This window comes from Biomphalaria glabrata, chromosome 3 (genome assembly GCF_947242115.1).
Source record: "Biomphalaria glabrata chromosome 3, xgBioGlab47.1, whole genome shotgun sequence".
In the NCBI taxonomy this organism is placed as follows: Eukaryota; Metazoa; Mollusca; class Gastropoda; family Planorbidae; genus Biomphalaria; species Biomphalaria glabrata.
In genome coordinates this window covers 20002668-20027269 of record NC_074713.1, presented here as the reverse complement: position 1 = coordinate 20027269, position 24602 = coordinate 20002668, and the positions used below count along the sequence as shown (strand labels likewise).

The window sequence follows — 24602 nt, the reverse complement described above, 5'->3', positions numbered from 1 at the left end:
TACCCATTGGAGCTGGGTGGACTCAGAGGCACCTAAGGATTCCGAAGTTGAAAATCCCAGTCTTCACCAGGATTCGAACCCGGGGCCCCCGGTTCGGAAGCCAAGCGCTTTACAGCTCAGCTACCGCGCCTCTCCTGGCCTAACTGAAGTCTTATAATAGATGTAATTGTTTTGAAAAGGATCAATCTCTTATTCGAATGCTCAAAAAAAAAAAGGAAATATTTCCGCAACAAAAAAATTGTACACAAAAATGACGTTTACAAGATTACTATTCTTTTTAATTTAGGTCTAATTTATAATGCATACTAATTAGCTTTTTCTCTTTAAAAAAACTGCTTGCATAACTGATTTTAAAAATTAGATTTTTTCGCTTTCAGAAAAAAAAAAAGTAGCCGTTGCATCAGAACTTTGAATGGTCTAAAATATTGTGATGTCGGATTTTCAATATCTTTTCTAGTTTACGAGATCTAAACGGGACGGACGGACAGACATTTCGCACAAAACTAATAGCGTCTTTTCCCCTTTCGGGGGCCGCTAAAAAAGGGACAGTGTAACAAAGTATCATTCCTTGCGTGCGCTCTCTCTCAAAAAACAAATCAAAACAACATACTCTAGATCTACATTTTTGTGTGTGATGCTTTTTAGAATTTATTCTTTTGTTTAGAGCGCGTCTAAAAGGAAGCGGAAATGAGAAGACAAATTCTATTAAAAAGTTGACTTAGAAAGTCCTTTTTTTTTTTTCGTGCTACTTCTATATATACCATGGAATGTTTATACTTTATATATTTTAACCATAGACTATAATTTTTAACGATATAGGAAACAAAGCCAAGGAGTTAAATTGATATTGAAAAACTGAAAAATATAGCTCAGTAACACTTTCTTGATTTTTTTTCCTTTTTTTTTTGTATAGGTTTTCCACCGGATATAATATTAATATTGCTAGTCTTCGAGTCCGAAGATCAACGAGGAGTTCTCCGAGTTCATTATGTCACGTGGATACGCAGCCCCAACTGCGACCTACATATTTTGCTGCAAATAGAGCAGACATAAACATTGTCCTCCAGTGGTCGATTTAATTTCTCTGTTCGCCGTCTACGTCTGTCCTCGACTGTGGATTTCTTTGGTTTCAAATGTGTACTCCTTTTTAAGTAATCTCAAGCTGTCTCGTTCCTAAGCCGCCTACAGCCAGGTGCTCTTTTCCAAATATTATAGGCCTATAGATTTGAAATTCAATCATAGCTAAATATAGATCTACAAGTCTTCTCAAATGGCTGCTGGACTGAAATTATGTTATTATTCACTCTCATTAAAAGTAAGAATATAAAATAGCAAAATTAAAATATTTGGGGGCATTACTCCTAGCCTTAGCTATTTCTCTCTATTTCTTAAAAATTGTTTTAAAACTTAAAAAAAAAACAAAAACACATGCGATGCATTTTTGGGGGTAATCGAATACTACTGCAAAAGAATCGTAGTGTTTTTATAAGGAAACGGAAATCAGACACTTGGGCAATCTAAACAACTAAAATGTGAATTCATACTCGCATTTATTTTTTACAAATATTTTTCTCAAGTACGGCTAAAATATTCTTTAAAATATAGATAATAGATCGTCTATAATTTTCTTATTTATAAATATAAATTTTGTTATATTTAAATTAAAAGAATTCTTATTTGCTAAATTTATGTTAGCATTTCATCATTCTTTTTTTTTTTTTAATAACATTGTCATCAGTATTGCTAAGACCAGCTTGTTTTGTAATTTAGTCATAGCAAGATTGAAAATACCCGTATGACATAGCAAAAGGAAGTAGACACTCGATTGCAAGAAGTTGTCAACAGCGGGGAAGACAGCGAGAAAAGAAATGGTTAGAAACATTAGTCATTAGATATTTTGACATTATGCTTTTCAGAAGATATTTTAGTATGCTATTCACATTAGATCTAGACTTGATTTATATTTATGAATATCTATAAACTAATAGTCAGAAACAGCAATGCCAGGATAGTCTAGTTTACTAGTTTAAGTTACAATATTATACAATAGTTATATAGTACAATAGTCTGAATAGTCAATAGTATTATTATTATCATTAAAATATTAATAGATCTACTTTTACTTAAAAGTTTAGAATTAGGTTTATCAATTTTAATTTATCCTAGGCTAGTATAGAATCTCTAGTCTAGACTCTAGACTAGTAACTAGTTAATTCTACTAATTCTAGTCTAGAATAGTCTAGATCAGATCTATTGATCTATCTATAATAATCTATATCTAGAATCTAGAGACAGTAGAGATTAGAATTGATTAGAAATAGAGTCATTGTCACGAATCATTGTGATTGTCCTTAGTCTTAGTCCACTTAGACTTGATAAAAATGTAGATCTATAAATACTATAATCTATCATAATTATGACTTATCATCACTTATGTCACTTATGAATTATGATATCTAGTAATCTAGTCTAGATTGACTAGATGAGTAATCTAGATTTAGAATGATACTGATAGTGATAGTATCTATTAGTATCATAGACATAGTAGAGTAAGCCCTTATAGACTTGTATTCCGAACACCTCATCAAATTCTCGTTCACTGAACGCATTGCTTTTTTTGTTCATTTGTAACCATTTGTTTTTATGCTAGAGAAAAAAGCGTTTGGGACTGCACATGTCCAATTTTAGATAAGTGCCTTTATTTTTTGTTCCGTTTTTCCAAAGCAGGTGGCAGTTTTTTTTATATTCTTGGTAACTATGATACTATATGTATGTAAAGCTATTGTTTTAACCTCCCCCGGCAACTCACACATGTCAAGGTGGGTTTACGAGTTTATCTAGGGGTTGACAATGACATACTTCCCCAGGTTCCCCACCTCAACAGGCTAATGCAAATCCCAATGAGTAACAGCATATCAAGTTGCATGGTAACTGAACATTGAATAAAGGGTCTTTCAAACTGAACAGTTAATAAATAATCAACAATTGCTTAACAAGAACAATATTTAATAATAAGCTAATTACAAATTAAACAAGGTATTTCAACATATGCCAATCAATGAATCATGGTTGTTTAAACATTGCATTAGTAATTACACAAATAACACACCTCCCACACGCACACTCCATCTCGGCCCCACAGATCGACAGCATCGAATACATTATACAACAAACAACTCTAGGCACAGTCACAGCTCCAAGGGTGAGAAGACGACACTCTTCACCCTAGCCCTAAGCATAACACCCTGAAACGAAAAAGAACCTAGATCTAGCCATGCAGCTACATCACAGAATTTTTCATTAGCGCGCACCCCCCCCCCCCCCCCCCCCCCCCCCGTTACAGAAAGACCAACCCACTTACTAAAGCTATGTACTTACATACGTTTAAATGGAGAAACAGTGAAACTGTAAACTTTAGCGTAAACAGCTCTACAGCTCAAAAGCTCTCTCTACTACAAAGACAATACGGGAACTAAGCGTGACATAAACACACACAATATTCTTGACAACGAAACACGCCCAATACAAACTACTTTCTCTATATTAAAACACAACTATTAAACATGAAAAGAAAACTTCACATATACACTACATCCCACCTCTCCCTCTAACTGGATCTTGCGAAGTCCAGATATTGAAAGGAAATGCATAGTCAACCGAAATTAGCAAAAAGAATTAGGAAACATTGCCAAAACTAAATGAATCCAAAGAACACAACCCGAAGATAGTCAAGGACAAGATTATGTCACAAAGGGCAACAACCCTCGTGAAAATACTACAACATTGCAATGCATTAAAAAAAATTATATTTATATTTATATTAAAAAAAAAAATTATCATGGATTGTGATGTCTAGTATCTAGATTTAGATTATTCTAGATATAAGAATTTTTTAATAGATAATAACACTGACTAGAATACTATATTTATTTGGTTTCAAGTTCAAGTTCAAGTTCAGATATAGATCTTTATCTAGCATCTAGATTATAGTCTTCTGTCTAGTTCAGTAGTTAGTAGACTTGACTAGATTCTAGAGCTAGATTATGTCTTCGACTCAAGTGACTCTAGCCTCTCTAGAACTCTCAGTAGATCTTGCCTCTGGGTGCTCGAATCTGAGTATGAACTTCCTATCATTACAATTTAATATAATTATGAAGAATTCTTTTTTAATATTTTAAGTAGTCTAGGATTATAGTGTACATTAGAGATTATAAATCTATATTTGGCATCCTTCGGTTGCAAATAACTGGTTTAATAATAATAATAATAATCTTTATTGTCCATATGGAAATTTGTCTTACAATTTGTGCATTACACCAAACAAAAAACATAACTTTATAAGAAATCAAAATGTACATTCACACCAATAAGAAACCAAAATGTACATTCACACCAGACTCACTTATAATTTACATGTGACAAAGTTTATCTCATGATCATGGAAATGAGATATATTTATATATAATTATATGTATATATATTATATTGAGATCATAATACTTTAAAAAGTGGTTCTAACAACGAGAGGTGCAAGTGCTGATCCATAGATTAGAGTTAAGGGATCAGCAGCACCTCTGCCTCTGTGTTGTGTATGCTGCAAGCTGCCTAAAGATTGCCAGTTACTAATATTTCCTCAGCAATGTCAGTGTTTATTAAGTCTGTATATTATGTGATTTATGGTTTCAACGTCTCAAAAAATTGAAAACTTCTGGGTTTACTTGAACTATTAGGGTCAGCTCTAGAGTCTAGACTTACAAAGATTGATGAAGAGGTGGCAGTTGGAATAATTTAGTAAAATGCCTGAAAGATATTTTTTTTTTTTTAACTTTACAGGGGAATGAAAACAGCCTGCCAATGGAACTGTGTTCCACATGTAAGTAGATTTAAATTCAAGTGGACTAATATTGTTTTTATTTTGTTGGATATCTTTATAGAGTACCAAACATTAAACAAACATTTTTCCTTTTACAGTTGATATGGATGAGATTAAAAGATTAGGAAAGCGCTTCAGAAAGTTGGATTTGGATAATTCAGGGTCACTTAGTATTGATGAATTTATGTCATTACCTGAATTACACCAAAATCCCCTAGTTCAAAGAGTCATAGATATATTTGACACAGATGGAAACGGAGAAGTTGACTTCAAAGGTATTTTTTTGGTACCTAATTGGTATAAAGCTAATTTTTTTAAAAATAATTAATGAAAATAACTGATTCTGTATTTAAAATACTAAACAATTTTAAGTACATAGTTGCTTAACATTTAAAATTGTACCATTATTAGACATGAATTCTAGATAATTTCTTTTGTACCTGTATTTAAGCCATGATGTTGCCCTTAAACATCCAAAATTAAAAATTCTTGTCTTCACCTAGATTTGAACCGGGGACCCCTTGGTTTGGCAGCCAAGCCCTTTACCACTCAGCCACTGTATCCCCTTATTGTCATCAGATATAGAAATATTTTTTTGGTCCTTCTCAGCAGCTTATTAAATAGTAATTAGAGAATTTTTTTTGTGGCATTTGGATTTTAATTTCTTTAGTTTTTATTAATATAATGATACTTCTGGTTCAGCTTAAAAACAATTATAAACATTTTGTTTAGTTTAGGCTGATATTATTTTTGTTAGACCTCAATTTTTTTAAATGTACCTATACATCTGTCTGTTTTATTTTATCTTCTTGTTGGCCCATTGATTAATCTTAAATAATGTGACTAGTAAGAGTTTTTTTCAAATAGCAGTTGCTAATAATGAATTTGTTTTATATTCTACAGAATTTATTGAAGGTATTTCACAGTTTAGTGTCAAAGGGGATAAAGAGTCAAAATTAAGGTGTAAGTAGTGGTTCTAATTGACTTTGTGATAGGTGTGCACTAGATTAAATAATTAAGAAGCTTAAAACTATTTGAATATACACTTTATTAGATTTTAGAATAGATTTTTGTATAAAAATTGATTAAAAGCTGTTTGTCTATTTCATCAAAGATTTGTGCACATTATGTTTCCAGTTGCTTTCAAAATATATGACATGGACAAGGATGGCTACATTTCCAATGGTGAGCTTTTCCAAGTCCTGAAAATGATGGTAGGCAACAATCTTAGAGATACGCAACTCCAGCAGATTGTAGATAAAACCATTATACACGCAGACACAGATGGGGATGGCAAGATCTCATTTGAAGAATTTTGTGATGTAAGTACTTCTGTTAACTCTGACCTTTACATTTCAAAATATAACTATTCTTATTGGATTTATTAATTAATAAGTGTTGAAATTACTATTCATTTGTTTTTTTTTGTGCTTTATTCAGTACCGAAGGGTTTTTTTTTGTATAAGGGCAAAGAATCTGCGAAATGTATCATTGCTACTGGAACTGTACACAATCATATATATAACTAATTTATAACTAACTTAACTAATTAATGATTGATTTCACTTTGTTTTAGGTATACTAAAGTTTTGTTGTTTTTTTTAACAGGTCGTAGGAAATATGGATGTTCATAAGAAAATGGTTGTTGATGTGTAAGATATTTGGTCAGCCTCATAACTTTTTTTTTTTCTACATACCCTAAGGCAAAAAAAAGTTCCAATTTAGTTTTTTATTTTTCAATATACTTTTAAAATATATATATTTGTATATATATATATTTTTTTAAAGTTCCCAAATTAGCCAGCATGCACCTTGTACATAACCAACCATTTTTTTGTGGATAGTTCAAAGAAGATATGCAAAGGAACAAGTTGGCGCTTTTCTTTTTTTTTTTCTCCACTGCTTGGATGTAAAAATAAAAGCCGATATCTAAACATACTAGATGCTGAAAGTAAGATAACATTGGTTATATGGTGGATACATCTTGCACAATTTGTTTGTGGCAAAATCATTGAGAGGGCTGGAGTTTTTAGCATAAATTTTGTGTATGCTTGTGTTGGATATTTGACCTTTTATGATGGCACTAGTCCTCTTTTTTTTTTTTTTAATACCTTTTCTGCATTTAAATTTAAAAAAAAATTGTGTATTTCTATAGTGTTAAAGTCTCAAATCTATGAGAAATCAGTGGTTATGTTTGTATGACACCTGAACAATTATTTAGTTATTTAATGCTGCACTCTTGTATGTATGCTTTTATCAAACTACTGTTAAAAATATTCTTTATTATTATTTTTTTAACTTCTCCATTTTACTATTGGTTATGCTTGGCAACCATTAAACTGAGTAAACTTTTCAAAGTTACAAGATGAATATTGACAATTTGTTTTCTTAGAAATGAAAGAAAAGTAACATTTAAATTTTATAAGGAGCCATGTTTTTAAACAAAATATATATATATATATATATTATTTATAAGTGTAGGAGCAATGTTTATAAAGATTGATTGTGATATATTGAACATTATATCAAAGAATTCATTTCAACATAATTATGGGAGCCTGCACTATTCATTTCAAACAAATATACTCCAGGTGATTTATGTACTGTGCTGGTTTCATTAGCACAATACAAGTATGTAGAATTAGTGTTTGTTTTTGTCTATTTTTAAACAGAGTTTTATTTATTTTAGACACATTTTTTCCCCTGTGTATTGTATAGAATTTCTCCCTTTAGTGTTGCAAACCCATGATATAGTCATCTTAATAGCTTGATCCTAAATCTAATCATTTTTCTTTGCTGTGCTCTATTATGAGTTTTTTTTAAAGTGAGTGTTACCCCTTTGCTAACCTTTTCATATAAATATCATAAACAGACCCTCAGCTTCTCCCCCTTGTTTCTATATTATTTAGAATATATAATATATATAATTCTGTAGAGCATAATGTTATTTCTTGACACTTCTAGTTCTACAAATATTGTGAACAACCCATGACATTTTGAAAAGTGTCCAAGCTTGGTTTAATATTTCACTTATAAATCTGATTTTCTTGTGCTTATTTTGGTTAATCCAAAATTTGGATTTACCGAATTTCATAAAAGTATAAATATTTTTTTTTTTAAATGTGAAAGTTTGACAGGAAATTCAGCTACTCGATTGCAGTACAAAACCAGTCAATGGATTTTTCTTCTTCACTCGAATGTTTTTTGTTTGGAAGTGTTTTTTAAACCCTTATGCTATAAAATGTTTTATTAGTGCACACCATCCTCTTTCTGATAATGAGGGATCTTTATTTTGGAGTTGTTCACTTTAGAATAATAATAATAATTTATAGTTATTGTTATGCAGGTTATTAACATTTTTAGGGTTATCTAGCGTACATGTACTGTAGCTAAAAGTAATTTTTTTTTGTTCATGCCCTTCACTAATTATTATTGTTATTGTTTGCTCCTTGACGAATGGTTACTGATTTTTTAAAAACTTTTGACAGCGCCATAGTATTTACATTTTTTTAATTTGTATTGTTTAGATGTCAGTCAGTAATGATGATCCATTCTCTGAGATGATAGTCTTTCATCATCCTCATCTCCCTTGACTCATAACTTGTGTTTACTGGTTTTGTGTATGTACTTAGTTGGCCATTAAAAGACTGTGTACAGTGTTCAGAGAGCAGCCACCATAGCTCCTTCTTCACCAAAATTCTGTTTGTTTTTTAAAAATTGTACATAATTAGACATAGCCAAAATAAAAATAAAAATATTTTTAAGATCTGTACAAAGTAAATTTTACAAAATGGTTTTTTTTTTTCCTTTTGAGCTGCCATATTTTATTATTTAAAAAATAAGCAACACTGGTTGCATCATCAATTTACTATCTTAATTTTATCTTAAGTTGACATTATTCCTTTTTGAAATGTATTGACTACATCAGAAATGTTGGTCCTAGTGAGATTTTTTTCTATTAGTGTTTATCCCATTATGCAAATTGGCCTAAATGCTGATTAAAATATCTCGTTTACCATCATTTATTGAAATGACAAAGCCATTTTTTTTTTGTTGTTGTTCATTTAGCTCTGCACATTTTTAATTTTTAAAAATTTTGTTGGATGTTTATTATTACTTTTTTTTTTTTTTAAGATTTATCAAACAGTGCATATTAAATATAAATTTAATATATCTGTCATTAACATCTTTTTTTTTACCCTTTTCTTTGGCCCTTAAGTGTTTTTTTTTTTATTCACCTTGTTTTAAAATCTAATTTTTGCACCATTTTTAATATATAGTTCATTCAACTATCTTAAATGTTTTTCAATGATGTTGTCTCTACTTTTATTGATGTTTTGGCCGTAATATTTCTTTGATAGATTAAACAGAAAACATGACACTCTTATTATTTTCCTGAAAAATTTAAATATTATAAAATTATTTTACAAGAAAAATAATTCAGACTTCATAGTTCTTGCGATTTTCAATGTTAAGAAAGGCAGAAGTCAAATCTGTATAGCAATATACAATATCTGATGGTAACTACTTAACTAGTAAATACTTTGTATGAAAAATATTATGTTATCCCCTTTAGAAAAATCATCATTTTTGTTGTTTTTTTTTTACCTATGTTATTATATTTTGTGTTATTATTTTGTTTTGAGGCCAAAGACAAGTCATAGCTATTTCTTTTCTCTATTTTCTTTTATTTTTATTTTGAGACCATAATATTCCTTTGTGTGGGAGTAATGGAATGAGCAGACCTATGAAAATGTTCAACAGAATACAATATTTTGTTAAGACACAGAAACAAGACTGTACCGGTACATTTCAGATTATTAATGGTGATGCAGAGCATCCCATCTTTTTTTATATGGTCAAGTTACATTTAGATCAATACAGACAGGTTTCTGCTGATTTCACATACATATATGTACGTTGGTGTATCTTAACTATTGTGAATTTTTAAAACAAAAATCCTATATTTATCTTTACTTATTATCCCATTTTGTGTTTGTGAAGCTCTGTGGTATGTTATTTGCTTAGTGTGTTGATACACTGGTGTGTGACTGGGTGAACCTATTGGCATTGTAGCTCATGATGCGTGGTGCTAGTTCTGTTCTATGGAATTGAGCCACCTGCAGATTGCCATTCTCTTGGGTTAGGAAATTTGTGTTAAAGATCTAAGTGGTGACAGCACATAAAATTAATGCAAGGTAGAAATCCTTGCACTTTAAGTTAGTGAACATGACCTCACTTTTCCTGAACTTTCCAAGTTAACATTATCCAGCAACTTTAAAAAAAAAAATACATGCCGTTTTTTGTTTTGTTTTTATGACAGGGTAAAAACCATTAATTAAATTTTTTTTTTTAAATGATGTGTCCTTTTGAACTAGAAATGTGCTTCTTCTACACATATCTCCATTGAAATGTGAAACTTTGATATTGATTCAATCAACATTGGAAACACAACTAGAATAATAAATTTCTATCAATGATTTGTGAAAATGCTGTTATAATTTTTTTTTCTTTAAACTTGCATAAAAATAACCCACTTAAATGTAGAAAAAGATGTATGGTCTTATTTAAAAAAAATAAATTTTGGTTTTATTGAGATTCCAATTCAATTTCAATGTATGAGATTTCTTTTCAAGTTAAATGTTTATATAATATTGTCCTTGCCATTTTAGTTTCTTTTGAAAAGTAAAATATTTTTTGCTCTATTTGAAATTATCAATTTTTGAAAGTACTACTAAAAAAAAAAACTAGAATTTTTAATTAAAATGGGGGTTGAAGGGATTCAGCAAGTTGACATTGGCATAATCTTTCTTAGTTATATTCAGTGCTACTAAAAACCTTTTCTATGATCAGTTTTTCCACTTTGAAATTGTTTTCATGTTCTTGTATTGTGTAAAACATCTGCTAGGCTAGACATGTGTTCATTGTGCATGCTGTCTGAAGCAATGGCCATGCTTTTTTTCTGCATTCCCAAACATTGACTTCTTACTAATAGAATAGAGATTCTAGCCCATTTTCAAACTATTCAAAGTCATCTCTGTTTATAGTTATTATATATGTTCCCATAGCTAAGGACACCAACACTTATTAACAAACTGTGATATAAATTCTGACAGTGGAACAGTAGGTTACTTGACCTTTGACAAACACATTTAGATTGGTTCCATTTATTTTCCTGTACGAAAATGTAAACATACAAGTTTTTATTTTTTTTTAAATAAATAATCTATTTATATAATTCACATGTACTGATTTTCAAAATCATTTGTGTAAGTTTTGTTGATTTTTGCTTGTTTGTAACTGAGCCATGTGCAGGAGTGACTTTCTTTTTTGTCCTGTTGACAGTAATTGTATTTCATTCTCTCTCTACTTAAAGAACATGCAATAGTGCATTTAGAAACAAACATGTGTAGACACAGCTGAATAGAAATGTTATTACAAGTAGACTTGAAGTGATAGAACGTAATTTTGGAAGCATCATAAGATTTCTATGGAAAGAGTTATTTCAGTGCATGTGGTTCCTTTTAACCCTTAATTTACTTTGTGTTTCATCCCAAGACCCTTCCCCTCTGCTTACTCTCGAGTAAGTTTTATTTATTTCTCCTTGTGACTGCACCAATGCATGTTCCTCTTTCTCTTCACCAAATAGATCATTTTTTGTTTAAATGTGTGAAAGCCTTTTTTTTTGTTTTGTTTGTTTGATGTCTCCATAATGTTGTTTTCCTTGTTGTGATGTCGTCATGGTTGCTATGATCAGATATTTTCATTATTTTTATCTACACTATTTGACTGTTGTTCAAATTTTTCCTTATTAAAAACAAAATAAAACATAAAAACATCAATTTGCATTAATCTTTTCTGAGCTCAGTCAAGTTTGAGGACGAATGATTACAAAAACAAATATGCCAGATTGTGTGAGAATTAATAGAAAAATGGTAATGACTAGTTTGTATTAACAAAAGCCTTTTTAATGTTTTTTTTAAACTGTTTTTTTTTTTGTTGTATTGTTTGATTCAACATTTACACTGTCACCTTCACTATCCCTTACTTTATTGAACCATTGATCTTTTCAATTCCTCACCATCTTTAGCCCTGAGCAGAATCTCTCTCAGTGACAGTAATCTTCCAAAAGCTTTCTCTGCCAGCCTCCCTTTCATGGTACTGAATGAAGGTCTTAGCAAGCCCTGAGGACCTTGTGATGTGGTCATAAAATATGAGGATTGCAAAAACATGGCACACCACACAATTTCATTTTCTTGCCCAAAGTTTGTTTTCAAGTTCAAAACACACCAAATGAGTCTCACATATTGCTCTTTTTGCATTTCTATTACATTTAATTGTCAAAAGGTCCAGAAGTCTCATTATTGTGAAAAACATCAAAATAATTCTTTGATATTTTATTGTAACAATCATGGACAAATCTTGTAACATTAGCATTATTTTCACATGAAATAAGTATAAACATTTTTGAAAAAATCAAAAACTTAATGACAATAAATAGATCTTATCTTACAAATTAAAGACGCTCCTTCAAAAAAAAAAAAAAAAAAAAAAGATAATTAGGGTCCATCTACTATCCATCCTCTGTCTGCCTACTTCTGTCATGTTGTTTGTCCTATTTGTCCGTCTGTCAAATGTCTTCTATCTTTATCTGTCCATCCTTGCTCTACTGTTTTCTGTCTGTGTCTGCCTCTTTATCTCTCATGTGTCTGTCCTATCAATTTGTATGCCTGTCAACTGTCTACTATTTGTTTTCTGTTAACTGTCTTCTGTCCCTCGTCTTTCTTCTATTTCCTGTCTATCTGTCACCTGCCTGTCACTGTCTGTAATTCTATCTGTTAGTCATCTGTTTTCTGTCCATCTACAATCAATTTTCTGTCTGTATATTGTCTTGTCTTCTTTCTTTCCCTCCACTATCTGTCTGTGAGTATGGTCTGATTTAAAAAAAAAAACTACTAAGAGACCTACAATGTTGTACTGCTGACTGTCCATATCTGGAATTCAAGGCAGTTTTTTGTCTCATGGCTGCATATAATGCTGAGTGTATAAATGGTATACTTTTTAAAAAATTCAGTTTATATTTCAATTACAATAACACACAAGACAAGCATGTTAGTGGATCTGCATCCAGACTAGGCCTACAACACAGTTGAGCAGTCAACATTATCTGTTAATATCAAGAAATAGTATATAGTCCACGATAATTAACATTCATCATTGCAAATATCGGAGCATATGCTGGTTGACAGAATGAGAATCAGTTTTTAAAGGTCATCACAAAGAAGAAATGAATTCAACAATCAAACAGTCAACTTCATTATATTTGGTGTTGAACAAATGAATTCAACAATCAAACAGTCAACTTCATTATATTTGGTGTTGAACAAATGAATTCAACAATTAAATTATTTGTTGACAACTGACATGAGACAAGTCATGATGCTCTAATATTGTCCTTTGAATCACGTCAGAAAAGTCTCTCTCTTTTGTGTCATCATAGACTAGAGTAGGATGGCAGCTAAAGTGCATGCACAAAAAAGACCTGATTACAGTTCCAACTTGAAACAATAACATCAGTGCTTGATGAAATCAATCAACTTGAAACAATAACATCAGTGCTTGATGAAATCAATCAACTTGAAACAATAACATCAGTGCTTGATGAAATCAATCAACTTGAAACAATAACATCAGTGCTTGATGAAATCAATCAACTTGAAACAATAACATCAGTGCTTGATGAAATCAATCAACTTGAAACAATAACATGTCAGCTTAAAACATACCATCAGTGGTATATCATTACCATGGAATGTCAGTGCTGGATAAAATCAGTTACAAGCATTTGTTACTTATGAATTCTTTGCCAAATTTTGAACTATTTTGCCTTTACTTTTGTAGTAGTAAATGTTGTTGAAGGTAACATATAGAAGATGTTACAAACTTGATCTAATGATAACATGTTGTTATCTAAAGTATATCACAGATTTTCACACTTAGATTTCCAATTGACCAAGAAATTATTAAAAAAAACGGAAACTCAAGCACCCTGTAAAGTGATGGTACTGAAAGGATAAACCATGGCTGGATCTGTGAATTTGACAGTCAGAATGTAGAATATAGTTGGGAACGGGACAAGAGCCACCAGTGGGGCCTGGTAGGCTGGCTGAACAAGTTGTGTGATGGCTATGATTCCATAAGCATGAAGTGCCCAGTGACCGAGTAGAATGGTCAGATTGCGGATATTTGTCACATTCTGTTTGATGAGATCCTTCATGACCTGAAGAAAAATATTTTGATACAATTACTATATATGTTTTTTTTCAATTCTTTGAGCAATAAATAAAAATGAGTGCCTGCATGTACATTTTATTTTTCTATGGAAGTGAACTGCAGAAGGGGGATAATTCACTCTATCAGGGACTAAAAGTTGTATACAATGATTTAGGAGCAGCATGTTAGTTAATGTTAGGTTCAAAGGAATTTGTTTATTTCTTCCTTTAATAACCATAGAACATACATGAGTGGAGCCGTCAACTTTGGTTTTAAATTATCAACAAAATAGTCACTAACAGGTAGTTGTTTTAACACACTACTAGAAGCTAACTAAATTCTATTGCAACATTTATTCATTGTTTAGTGAAAGAAACCATAAAGAAGCAAGCAAGGCTATTGGGAAGTAGCAGAAATGCTGAATGATAAATATCCAATGATAAAGGTATAGACAAGAACAGAGACGTTTCACTCAATAATTTAAATGGAAGCCCTGACCTAACAATTCATGCTGAATCCAAAAAATCACAGAAGAATAACTTTAAGTGTATAAATATATTTGAAGTGTCCAGAAAATCTAAAATATTACAATTCAGTTTTTAGCTCCCCTTTTTATGTTTTTTTTTAAATTGGTAATTTACATAATTCTATTTTTAAATGCTCTTGAACAGACATTAAAACACAATTTTTGAAATTACAATTTCCCATTGTGAAAATGGGGTTTGGAATGTTAAGATTATGTTCAAAATCAAGATGTTGGGAGAGCTATAGCTATTTTAACTTAAACTTACCTGATTCTCTTCAGTAGCTAAATGACAAGCACTTGTGATAACTGACACAACCACCACAACATAGGGAAAGGCATAGTCTAAACAATACAAACAAACATAAAAAAGTTATTTTATTTGACAAAGCAACTATGCAACTAATTAACAAGAAAAACTATACAGATAACATTTATAAAATTTTTAAATTATATAAAAAAAAGAAACAAATGTCCAGATAAAAAAAATTGCAATCATAGGCATTGGAATTATTAATGTTTCTTTTATCAAGAAATCTGCAGATGATCTTTTATATGTAAGAAAATAAAATGTCAAACTAAAATGAACCAATGAAACAAGTTTATGTCTAAACCTACAGATAACTCCTGCTAGCACAGCATGAATCAGGATGAGTATTGGTAGAAAGTATAATGCTGCATAAATTGACTTTTGACCCTGACAGCCTTGAAGTCGATATGAGAGGATAGGGCGGAACAGCATCATGAAGACCAGAGAAAACACATAGTAAATCATTACCATGGAATATCTGAAAGGATTAAAACATTTATTTATAACAAACAAACTAAAAAAACAATAACATAACAAGATTACAAGTTGTTGACACAGGAAGATAAAAAGTCAGGTTTCAATATTTTCATCACAAATATCAGAAGTTATGAACTATAATGGGTGATAAACACTAGTATTATATAATATTGAAAACTGCTTATTAAATCTTGTTTTAAAAAATATTTACATTATCTACACACAAGTAATCTAAGAATGCTTTACTAAATAAAACTTTTCCACCTAGTCTAGGAGGGGGTTGGGCACTGCCAAATACTGTTACCCTAGATACAACACAGGGACCAAAGAATTATCAGTGGTGCCCCCAATGCAAAACTTCCACCCCTTGTTATTTTATCTTTATTCTTCAGAAAAACTCATGCAAAGCTTTCAGTTGGGATGTACACACTGCCTGGTTGTGTGGTATCTGTTTCAGAATGTCAACACAAAAGTCCCAACCAAGGTTGAACTCTTCCCCCTGCTATCCCCTGATATTCTGCTAAAAGTCTGGGCTAGAATTTATTATTATTCATTTTTGAAGTAGAAATCTCCCAACTAACACAAGAGTCTTCAATTCTTTTCCACAGGTGTCTCTAAATATTTTAAAATCTCTACTTATGTTATAATATCAATCCTGAACTATGTATTCCTGAATTGACTTACAAAGGGTAAACTATTTCCTGAGTACAGTAGTCTGTGTTGTAGTAGTCCTGGGTGGGGTTGAAGAACATACTATACCAATCACTGAATTGATTGACTGGACATGACCGCACCTCAAATGAACCAACTGGCTCACAAAGTAGCAGAGTTATCACTGCTGCCAGGACAGATTCCACCAAGGCTGACAAATGCAACAGTAGTACACCCCTAGAGGAAACAAGATGTTTTTTTTCTTGGTTTTGAAGATGTTTTGGATCATGTTAAAGTAAAGTGGGTTCCTATTTTGAGAGGATGTGGTGATAAAGAAGGAAAGTGCTTGACGAAACCATGGGTCAGGAGTTGAAATTCTGGTGAAAACTTTGATAATTATTTTGAGATTTTAGGCATTCCTACTTTCATCAAGCTCTTAACGATACCTAACATTACTTAGAGAGAGCAAAAAAAAAAAGTACCCCTTTCAGATCTTGTGATCTATAGGGCAGATGATGTAAAGGTCACTCTTGTTTTTTTGGTTGACGGTTAACAAGGGTATCATGTGGGCAGCACAATGACTAACCGCCTTTACTTTCCCTAACTAATGTCAGGTACACCTTAGAGTTAGGTGGACTCAGTGGCATCATGAAAATCCCAAAGCTCAAAACTTGCGACCAGTAGGTTTGGAAGCCAAGCGCTTTACCACTCAGCTAGCATGCCCCCGTAGTGAGAGTCAGCTACTGTTTAACTAAATGTGTAATGGCAAGGTCTAAATCTAGAATTCTTAAATCTTTAAGATAAATACCTGAAAAACATCTAGTGAAATGATAGTGTGTATATGAGGGAGAGGTCAGATCATCACATAATATGCAAAAAAACTTTACATTCCTTAAACTAGTAATGCCCAACCAGGCTCAAAAGGGGTAAAATAAATACAGGCTGCATTACCACAAAAAAGTCATAAAATCTATCAAACCAAGCCTCTGCAGTTCACATATATTCAACTAGAAATCTTAAATATCTTAAATGTATAGATTTATAATAGTTAGTTGACAACCTTCAGTTGTAGAATGACTATTATCTTATATAATACAAATGTTACTTCAAAAAAGAACATTATTACATCCTACGCATCATGCATCTAGTCATGCATGTTAACCAATGACTTAAATTCTGTTAAGTCACTGGTTTTCCTGTCTAGCTCAGGTAACCCATTCCATGCTCTAATAGCACTAGGGAAGAAGGAGCATTTGTACAAATTTGTCTTAGCGAATGGAACTAGGAATGTGCCTTTATCTTTGTGTCTTTCTGAGTATTTGATTAGATTTTGTATTTGAAGATTATGGTTCAGTGTTTTATATATAATTGCTACTTTACTTTTGAGTCTTCTCTCCTGAGGCTTTCTAAATTTAGTGATTTTACTAAAGGTGTTACTTTAGTTAAATGTGAATATTCGTTTGCTATGAATCTCACTGCTCTATTTTGCGTCTGTTCCAGTTTCTTAATGTTTTCTTGAGTTGAGGGGTCCCAAACAGAGGATGCATATTCTATTATTGGCCTAACCAAGGTTAAATAACATTTAAATTTTATGTTGTTATTTGATTTATAAAAATTTCTTTTAATAAACCACAATGCTTTATTTGATTTTTTGATAGTTTCATCAATATGGGGATTCCATGACAGTTTTTTAATTTATTATTATAATAATAATAATAATAATAAGGCTTGTCTTTGAGTCTAAAGATTAATGAGGAGTGCATTATTTCCCGTGGCTACGCAGCCCCAGCTGTGACCTAAATATCTTGCCACATCCAAGGCAAGCATAACCATTGCCCGCCAGTGGACAATTAAGAATTTTGTTTTTGCTGTCTGTGTCTGTCCTCGGCAGCGGATTTTCATTTATTATAATTCCTAGGTATTTTGCGTTTTTAGTCTGTGTTACTGGTTTACCATGAATAAGAGAAGTGGAATTTATTTGTTTTAGTTTTTTTGTTATTCTTAATAGCTGACATTTTTCTGAGTGGAAAGACATGCTCCAATTTGATTCCCATTTCTGTAATTCATCTAATTCTCATTGCAAAATTTCTGTATTTTGTGTTGTTTTTATTGTTCTATATATTATGCAATCGTCTGCAAATAATCTGACATTGATTTCTGAACTAATGCAATTTGGTAAATAATTTATGTAAATTAGAAATAGTAGTGGACCTAAGACTGTTCCTAGAGGCACACCTGAGTTTACTGTTATTGGTGTTGATTTAGAGCCATTAATTATTACAGTTTGTTCTCTCCCTATCAGAAAATCCTTAATCCACAGATGCATTGGACCATCAATGCCAAAATTTTATATTTTTTTAAGCAAAATTTGTCTAAAGCCTTGAAAAAATCTAATAAGATACCATCTATTTGCTCACTGTTATCTAGACCTTTTGAAAAATCATCAATTAGTCCTATTAGTTGTGTTTCACATGATCTATATTTGGTATGGAGTAGGGACATTATGTTTGTCTAAGTGGTTTATGATGTTGCTACATATTATGTGTTGTAGGATTTTACATGTGATGCTGGTTAGTAATATTGATCTGTAGTTTCCTGGGTCAAATTTTTTTCCTTTTTTAAATTGGGTGACACTAGCTTCTTTCCAGTCCCTTGGTATTCTGCCCTGGTTAAGAGATGCCCGAAAAAGTATTTTGAACACTGGTGCTAGCTCATTGCTTAGTTCTTTGAGTAATCTAGCTGAATTACCAGCAGGTATTTGGTTTTATGTTCGCTAATAGTTTTTGGATTCCTTTTTCTTGTACTTCTATATATCCAATGTTGTCTACTTGGTTCAAATTAAGTAATATGTCTTTGTCTCCTGGGGCTGAGAATGCTGATGCAAAGTATTTATGTAGTATGTTAGCTTACTTTTTAGAAACTTTTTCTGCCTTAGTTTCTTTAAATTTTCTATATAGGTTTTCCTTCTGTTTACAAAGTTTCTTTAACCTATTATTAAACCAGCATTTATTTATTTTGTTTGATGAGTATTTAGTTGGTATATGATTTTCTATAATGTTTTTAAGATAGTTTTTAATGAAATTCCAGAGGTCTAGGGTACATATATAGATTTATAATAATAATATAAAAATAATATAATATATATGCTTGTTAAATATAAATAAATTAATAAATGTCTATGTATAAAGAAATAACCTTTTAGGTCGAGACAGGAAATCAATGAAGCTCCAGTGCAGAACAAGGGAAGTTAGACTCATGAATCCAAGATAGAGCCAGTCATAAAATGTTGGTGAGCTGTTACACTGGACACAAAGAGATGCCATGTCTGGAGAGTAGCCACGAGGACAAGCCTGCAAAGAGAGATAATTATTTATATTTTCCAGCACTGGTGAGAACAAACTTTAAAAAAAGTTTCAAAATAAGCAAATTGAGTTACCCTGCATGTGCTGTTTCCAGGCATGCGGCCACAATATTTTCCACGACATGTCTTTTGAACTGAAAGTAAAGTTAATTAGATTAATATAATCAATCTTAATGACCATCCCCTAAGAAAATTTTCTAAAAATACATAACTTAAAAAAAAGTTATTCAATTCATGTATACTACTTACTTTAACAACTAAATTGAATATATTTAATATATAAAAATCCTCATTTTTATAAAAAACAAAAAAAAAAAAAACAATTTAGAGTTGGACAAAAAAAAAATAATGTGAGACATTGGATATTCCTATTATATATCTACAAAACACTTTTGAAAAATATAAACGGCTGTGGCATTACTATCATAAAGGTTTTAGGTCCTTATATAAGAAGAATCCAGAAGAACATGACAGTTCAGTTTGGTCAAGATGTTTTTAGGTCATATGTTTGGGAGAACCAAGTCATGTCAAGATATTGCTAGGTCATAGATGATACAATGCTTTAACAACAGGGATATTTTTAAAAATACTTTTTAAAATTGCTATTACAAAATTCACATCCTTAAATCAAATTCCTATGAAAGCACAAACATCACAAGAGATGATGAAAAATGATATTAGTTTATTTATTGACAGAATAATGGTCTCTAAAAGCTAGCAGTAGCTTTTCCAATTGTTTAATAGATGCCATACATCTAGGTATTATGTAGGTAAACATTAATATAGGCTCACATATTATGTAATACATAAAAATTTAATGTATGTGTATCTAGTAAGCAGACCCATAATAATTATTATTTATTTACCATTTGAATTGTAGTATTTGAAAGCGCCATTAATGTTTTCATAGACACAGTTCACAAATCCTAAGCAGAGAAGCAAACAAAGCACAGACATCTTGGTATCCATTTTTAGATTGTTTCTGATTTTTGTCAACTCAACAAAACTTAAATAAAGATATAAAATAGATATACAGATTACATTTTAGTATCTTTTTCACTTTAAGTATAGATCTAATCATCTAGATTTAATCTAATTAAAGTGAGACCTAGATCAAATAGAATCTAAAATCTAAATCTAGGTGCTACACTCTATAGAACCTAGTCACTATGTTAGTAATTAGTTACAGTAGCTCAAAGTCTAGTAAAAGCTTGACTAACTAAAAAGGAGTACAAATTCAATTCTCTAAAATATAAATATTAGATCTAGATTTAATATTTGTTTTCTTTTTTGAAGGAATAGCTGTAAAATTTTAATTTATAAAATAACAATAATAATGGCAATGTCTTTGATTCTGAAGATTAAGAATGTATGCAGTGTTTCACATGGCAACGCAAACTCAGTTGCGACCTGCATATTTTCTCACATATGATGCAGATAAAGCTGTTGTCCGCTGGAGTCTGTTTAAGTTTTTCTTATGACTTATGCATCTGTCTTCTTCATGGGCTTTCCTCTGGGCCTCAAATATGTGTCCCGGGGCCTTCATGAGAGCTCTCTGTCTCTTTCAGAGGACATCTGCTGCCAGCTACTTTTCTATATATATAATATCAGTTTGGGCACAATGAAGCTCAAGTGATCTAATAGCCCTTACGGGGGCATCTTTGTTATACTGATCATTTGTGGCATGCAGTTGACCCCATGCAGGATTAATGTCCAGCCTAGTGCAACTGTCAAATGGTGAGAAGTGCTTCTATACTGTTCACATCAGCCTCCAGAAGTACATGGTTATTTGTTAGGTAGTGTATTACTATATTTTTTTTTTACAGATATATTATTTATACAGATCTAAAAGAAACTGATAATTGATCAATATGGACTAGATCTAATATTTGTCTATATCGTAGGTACAATAATATTTGTATAATTGTAATCTAGAAGAGTATATCAGTGTTTCCTAAAGTCCAAAGTGGGATACGCGTACGTCCAGGAGTACAGGAAAAGTTTTGAGGAGTTAAGTATTGCAACACATTAACTTTGCTAATTAAAAAAAAAATATGCTTGACTTTTTCGCAAATATGTGAAGAAATAGGAAGTAGTCATACCAGCTTCTTTTTCATAGTGATGTTCTTTGGCTATCATGAGGAAAAATTCTAAATTAATTTTTTGAACTTATATAATGTTTTCTTAATTGATAGATTTGAGTTGAGAAATTATTTGCATGACTGAAAATGGTTTTGCAAACTAACATACTTAGCAGATATATTCTCTGTTTCAAATTACCTTAACTTATAGTTACAAAAGAAAAAAATGTAATTATTTTACTTCAAGATTAAATGTTTCCATCGCAAAACTAAAGTTATGGCAAAAGAGAGTTGGTAAAAGACATTTCCCTCTCTACATGAGTTTATAACCATTTCGGCTACTAAAATTGATGCTGATACAGTGAATGTTACTGTGATCGCTTGTTGAATGCATTTTATAAAAAAAATATTTGTTGTACCACTTGAATTCGAATTCGAGGGCTCAAGCCTCCTCAAGCATACACACTAACCACTGCGCCATCTAATCTGGGGTGATGCTCAAAGAGAGACATGACAATCCAATCCAGCAAGTTCGGAATGCCATTCCACAAGGGTGCCATCATTAGAGACTTGTGGCTGGAGAGGTGGTTCTTACACGCCTTAGTGGTAGTTTCAGATTAGGAATATGAAGAAATTACCCATAGTTACAGCGGCCTTAGGCTGCTTATAGCAAGAGGGCCCAGTACAGGAGTCTGTGCGCTATGTATGTGGCATGAACCAATCTTTATGATGGTCAGTGCCATTTTGCAATCTTCAGATAGGACTTGGGGTGATGAGATCCTGATCTACGCCTGGTCTTAGCTATAAATCCTTTCTAATGCCTACTAATGGAGACAAATTTCTGAAATATATTTTACTTTATGAGAAGTTGTTTTTTCAGCTGTTTAGACATTATTAATTAAGTCAAAAAAAAAGAGGAAAATACTATATATAAGTTTATAAGATTCTCATTCTGCATTTCAGATTAAAAATGACACCCAGGGAACCAAATTATGATGATCTGTCATCTCAGCAAAACAATTTTATCATTGGCATTCTTATTCATCCAAACCAAAATCAAATATAGTAGATTCTTATATTAGGCACACTGTATTCGGGAACTAGGTCAAATTTTTATTTTATTTTTTTATTTGGTGACGGTTTAACTTACAAAAAAACTGAAAGCAGATTCTTATTCTGCAACTAAAGGACTATAAAAATAGCTGTGTTTCTTTAATTACCACTCATAGTCAAGATTTTATTTTAAAATACATCAGGTCACTTCATGCTCCTATAATAAACGCAGTTTTTGTGCTTTCTCCTTTAGCGCACATCGAGCACCGTTAAGAAACACCACTATGTTATTGCTAATAAATTACATCCGTGTTAATTAAAAATTATTTAGATTGTATTAAAAGAAGTAGATTCACTTCTGCAATATGTATTTATAGTATATTGCCTCTCTCTCTCTCTCTCTCTCTATATATATATATATATATATATATATCGTTTATAGTTTATTTATTTATATATGCCTACCTATATACTCTATGTGTAGAAACAGACAGAAATAAATCTATATAATTATAGATCTATAAATTAATTATTATAATTTAATAAACATGATATTTTCAACTAGGCTACATGTATTCTCTGTCTCTTTCTTTTAATTCCCATCCAAGGACCCTCTTCTTGGATGTTCGTTTTGTTACACCTTAACACCCCCTCCCTCCCATAGATGCTTATAATTCTTTTCATGACTCTCCTCCTTCCCTCCACTGCCTGTATGATAGGTTGTGACACTAAGCTTGGCGTGATCACCTGCAGTGGGCATGGTCTCTGGCTTCAAATTAGCAGCCTGCACTTTTTCTTTCATTCATAAATTATAAATATATTCTAGATTTCTCGATCTAGGTCACATTTATTTATTGAAAAAAATCATAGATTTATTAATCCCAATAATATTTCTTATTACGATTTTGCCTTGTGCACTATAGGAGAATGTGTTTAATTCATTATTATTCATTGAAACACAGTATGAATGTGATTGGAATGTCTTTCTAAAGATGTTTGGAAGCTTATTTTGATAGATCCACCAGCCTACGATCAAACAGGCTCATAATATAGCCTTCATCCCTTATATGGGTATGAATTGCCGGGGGAGGTTAAAACAATAGCTTTACATACTTGGTTACCGAGAATCTAAAAAACTGCCATCTGCTTTGGAAAAGCGGAACAAAAATACAGGAACTTATCTAAAATTGGACATGCACTGTCCCGAAATATCGTTTTTAGCTCCAAACATAAAAACAAATTAATTATAAACAAAAAAAGCGACGTGTTTCTTAAAGGAGAATTCGATGAGCTGTGCCTAATATAAGAAGCTACTATATATGTTGTTCACTACGTACATTTATAAATTTTTTATATCAAGCTTATATCTAAATTATAATATAGCCGAATATACTAGTAGCTGAGTTAGTGAGTATAATAATCAATAATAGATTAATAATTTATACACTATTTATTTTAAGTATTTAGTTAATTTAACCTAATAACTAGTTAGGTTACTTTGGTATACTATCAATTATGTAATTGAATGTATACTCTGTATTAGGTATAATAAGTGTATTACTAATAGTATTATTACTATTATAATGATACCGTGATGTAGTGATTATAGTAAATAGTTATAGTAATACTAATTATATTTGACTAATACTAATAACTTATTAGATCTACTACTTGTCTACTACTACTACTACTCACTACTACACATCTAGATCTAGAATCTAGTAATAAGTAATACGGTACTTAGTGATACTCAGACGACTCAGTGATAGTTTAAACAACTCTAAGTCTAAGTCACTGAAATACTTCAAATGAAGTTCAAATTAAAATACTTTGATTTTTTTGTGCATATTCTTAAAATATAAGAGAAACCTGATTTAGCGTTTCTAGTCACGTAAACTAGACTAATACCGATTTTACATAGATATCTAGATCTAGATAGACTAGATCTTCAGTCACTGCAAAATTAAAAATATAAAAGTGGTATTTTCTGATACTTTGAG

At 31.4% G+C, this 24602-nt stretch overlaps 2 protein-coding genes across 6 annotated transcripts; one reads left to right on the top strand and one right to left on the bottom strand.

The window, feature by feature from the left end:
* The first annotated feature begins 1738 nt into the window (after positions 1 to 1738).
* LOC106059314 (calcineurin subunit B type 1) lies at positions 1739 to 11715 on the top strand. The gene is made up of 6 exons (XM_013216894.2): positions 1739 to 1871; positions 4834 to 4873; positions 4972 to 5148; positions 5777 to 5836; positions 6011 to 6195; positions 6482 to 11715. The coding sequence occupies exons 1-6, from the start codon at positions 1869 to 1871 to the stop codon at positions 6527 to 6529; spliced, it is 513 nt and encodes a 170-aa protein (XP_013072348.1). The 5' UTR covers positions 1739 to 1868; the 3' UTR covers positions 6530 to 11715.
* A 540-nt stretch (positions 11716 to 12255) lies between these two features.
* LOC106059315 (JNK1/MAPK8-associated membrane protein-like) lies at positions 12256 to 24586 on the bottom strand. Of its 5 annotated transcripts, none has more exons than XM_056023896.1 (8): positions 24472 to 24586; positions 20335 to 20474; positions 19544 to 19602; positions 19303 to 19457; positions 16141 to 16344; positions 15288 to 15457; positions 14938 to 15014; positions 12256 to 14153 (listed from the first exon to the last, which is right to left on the bottom strand). In XM_056023896.1, exons 2-8 carry the CDS (start codon positions 20435 to 20437, stop codon positions 13914 to 13916), a joined length of 1008 nt encoding a protein of 335 aa, XP_055879871.1. In that variant the 5' UTR covers positions 20438 to 20474; positions 24472 to 24586; the 3' UTR covers positions 12256 to 13913. The 5 variants fall into 5 exon arrangements, with proteins under 5 accessions (XP_055879871.1, XP_055879872.1, XP_055879874.1 ...); XM_056023897.1 differs by having other exon boundaries at positions 24511 to 24575; XM_056023899.1 differs by lacking the exon at positions 24472 to 24586 and adding an exon at positions 24343 to 24468.
* Positions 24587 to 24602: the final 16 nt, after the last annotated feature.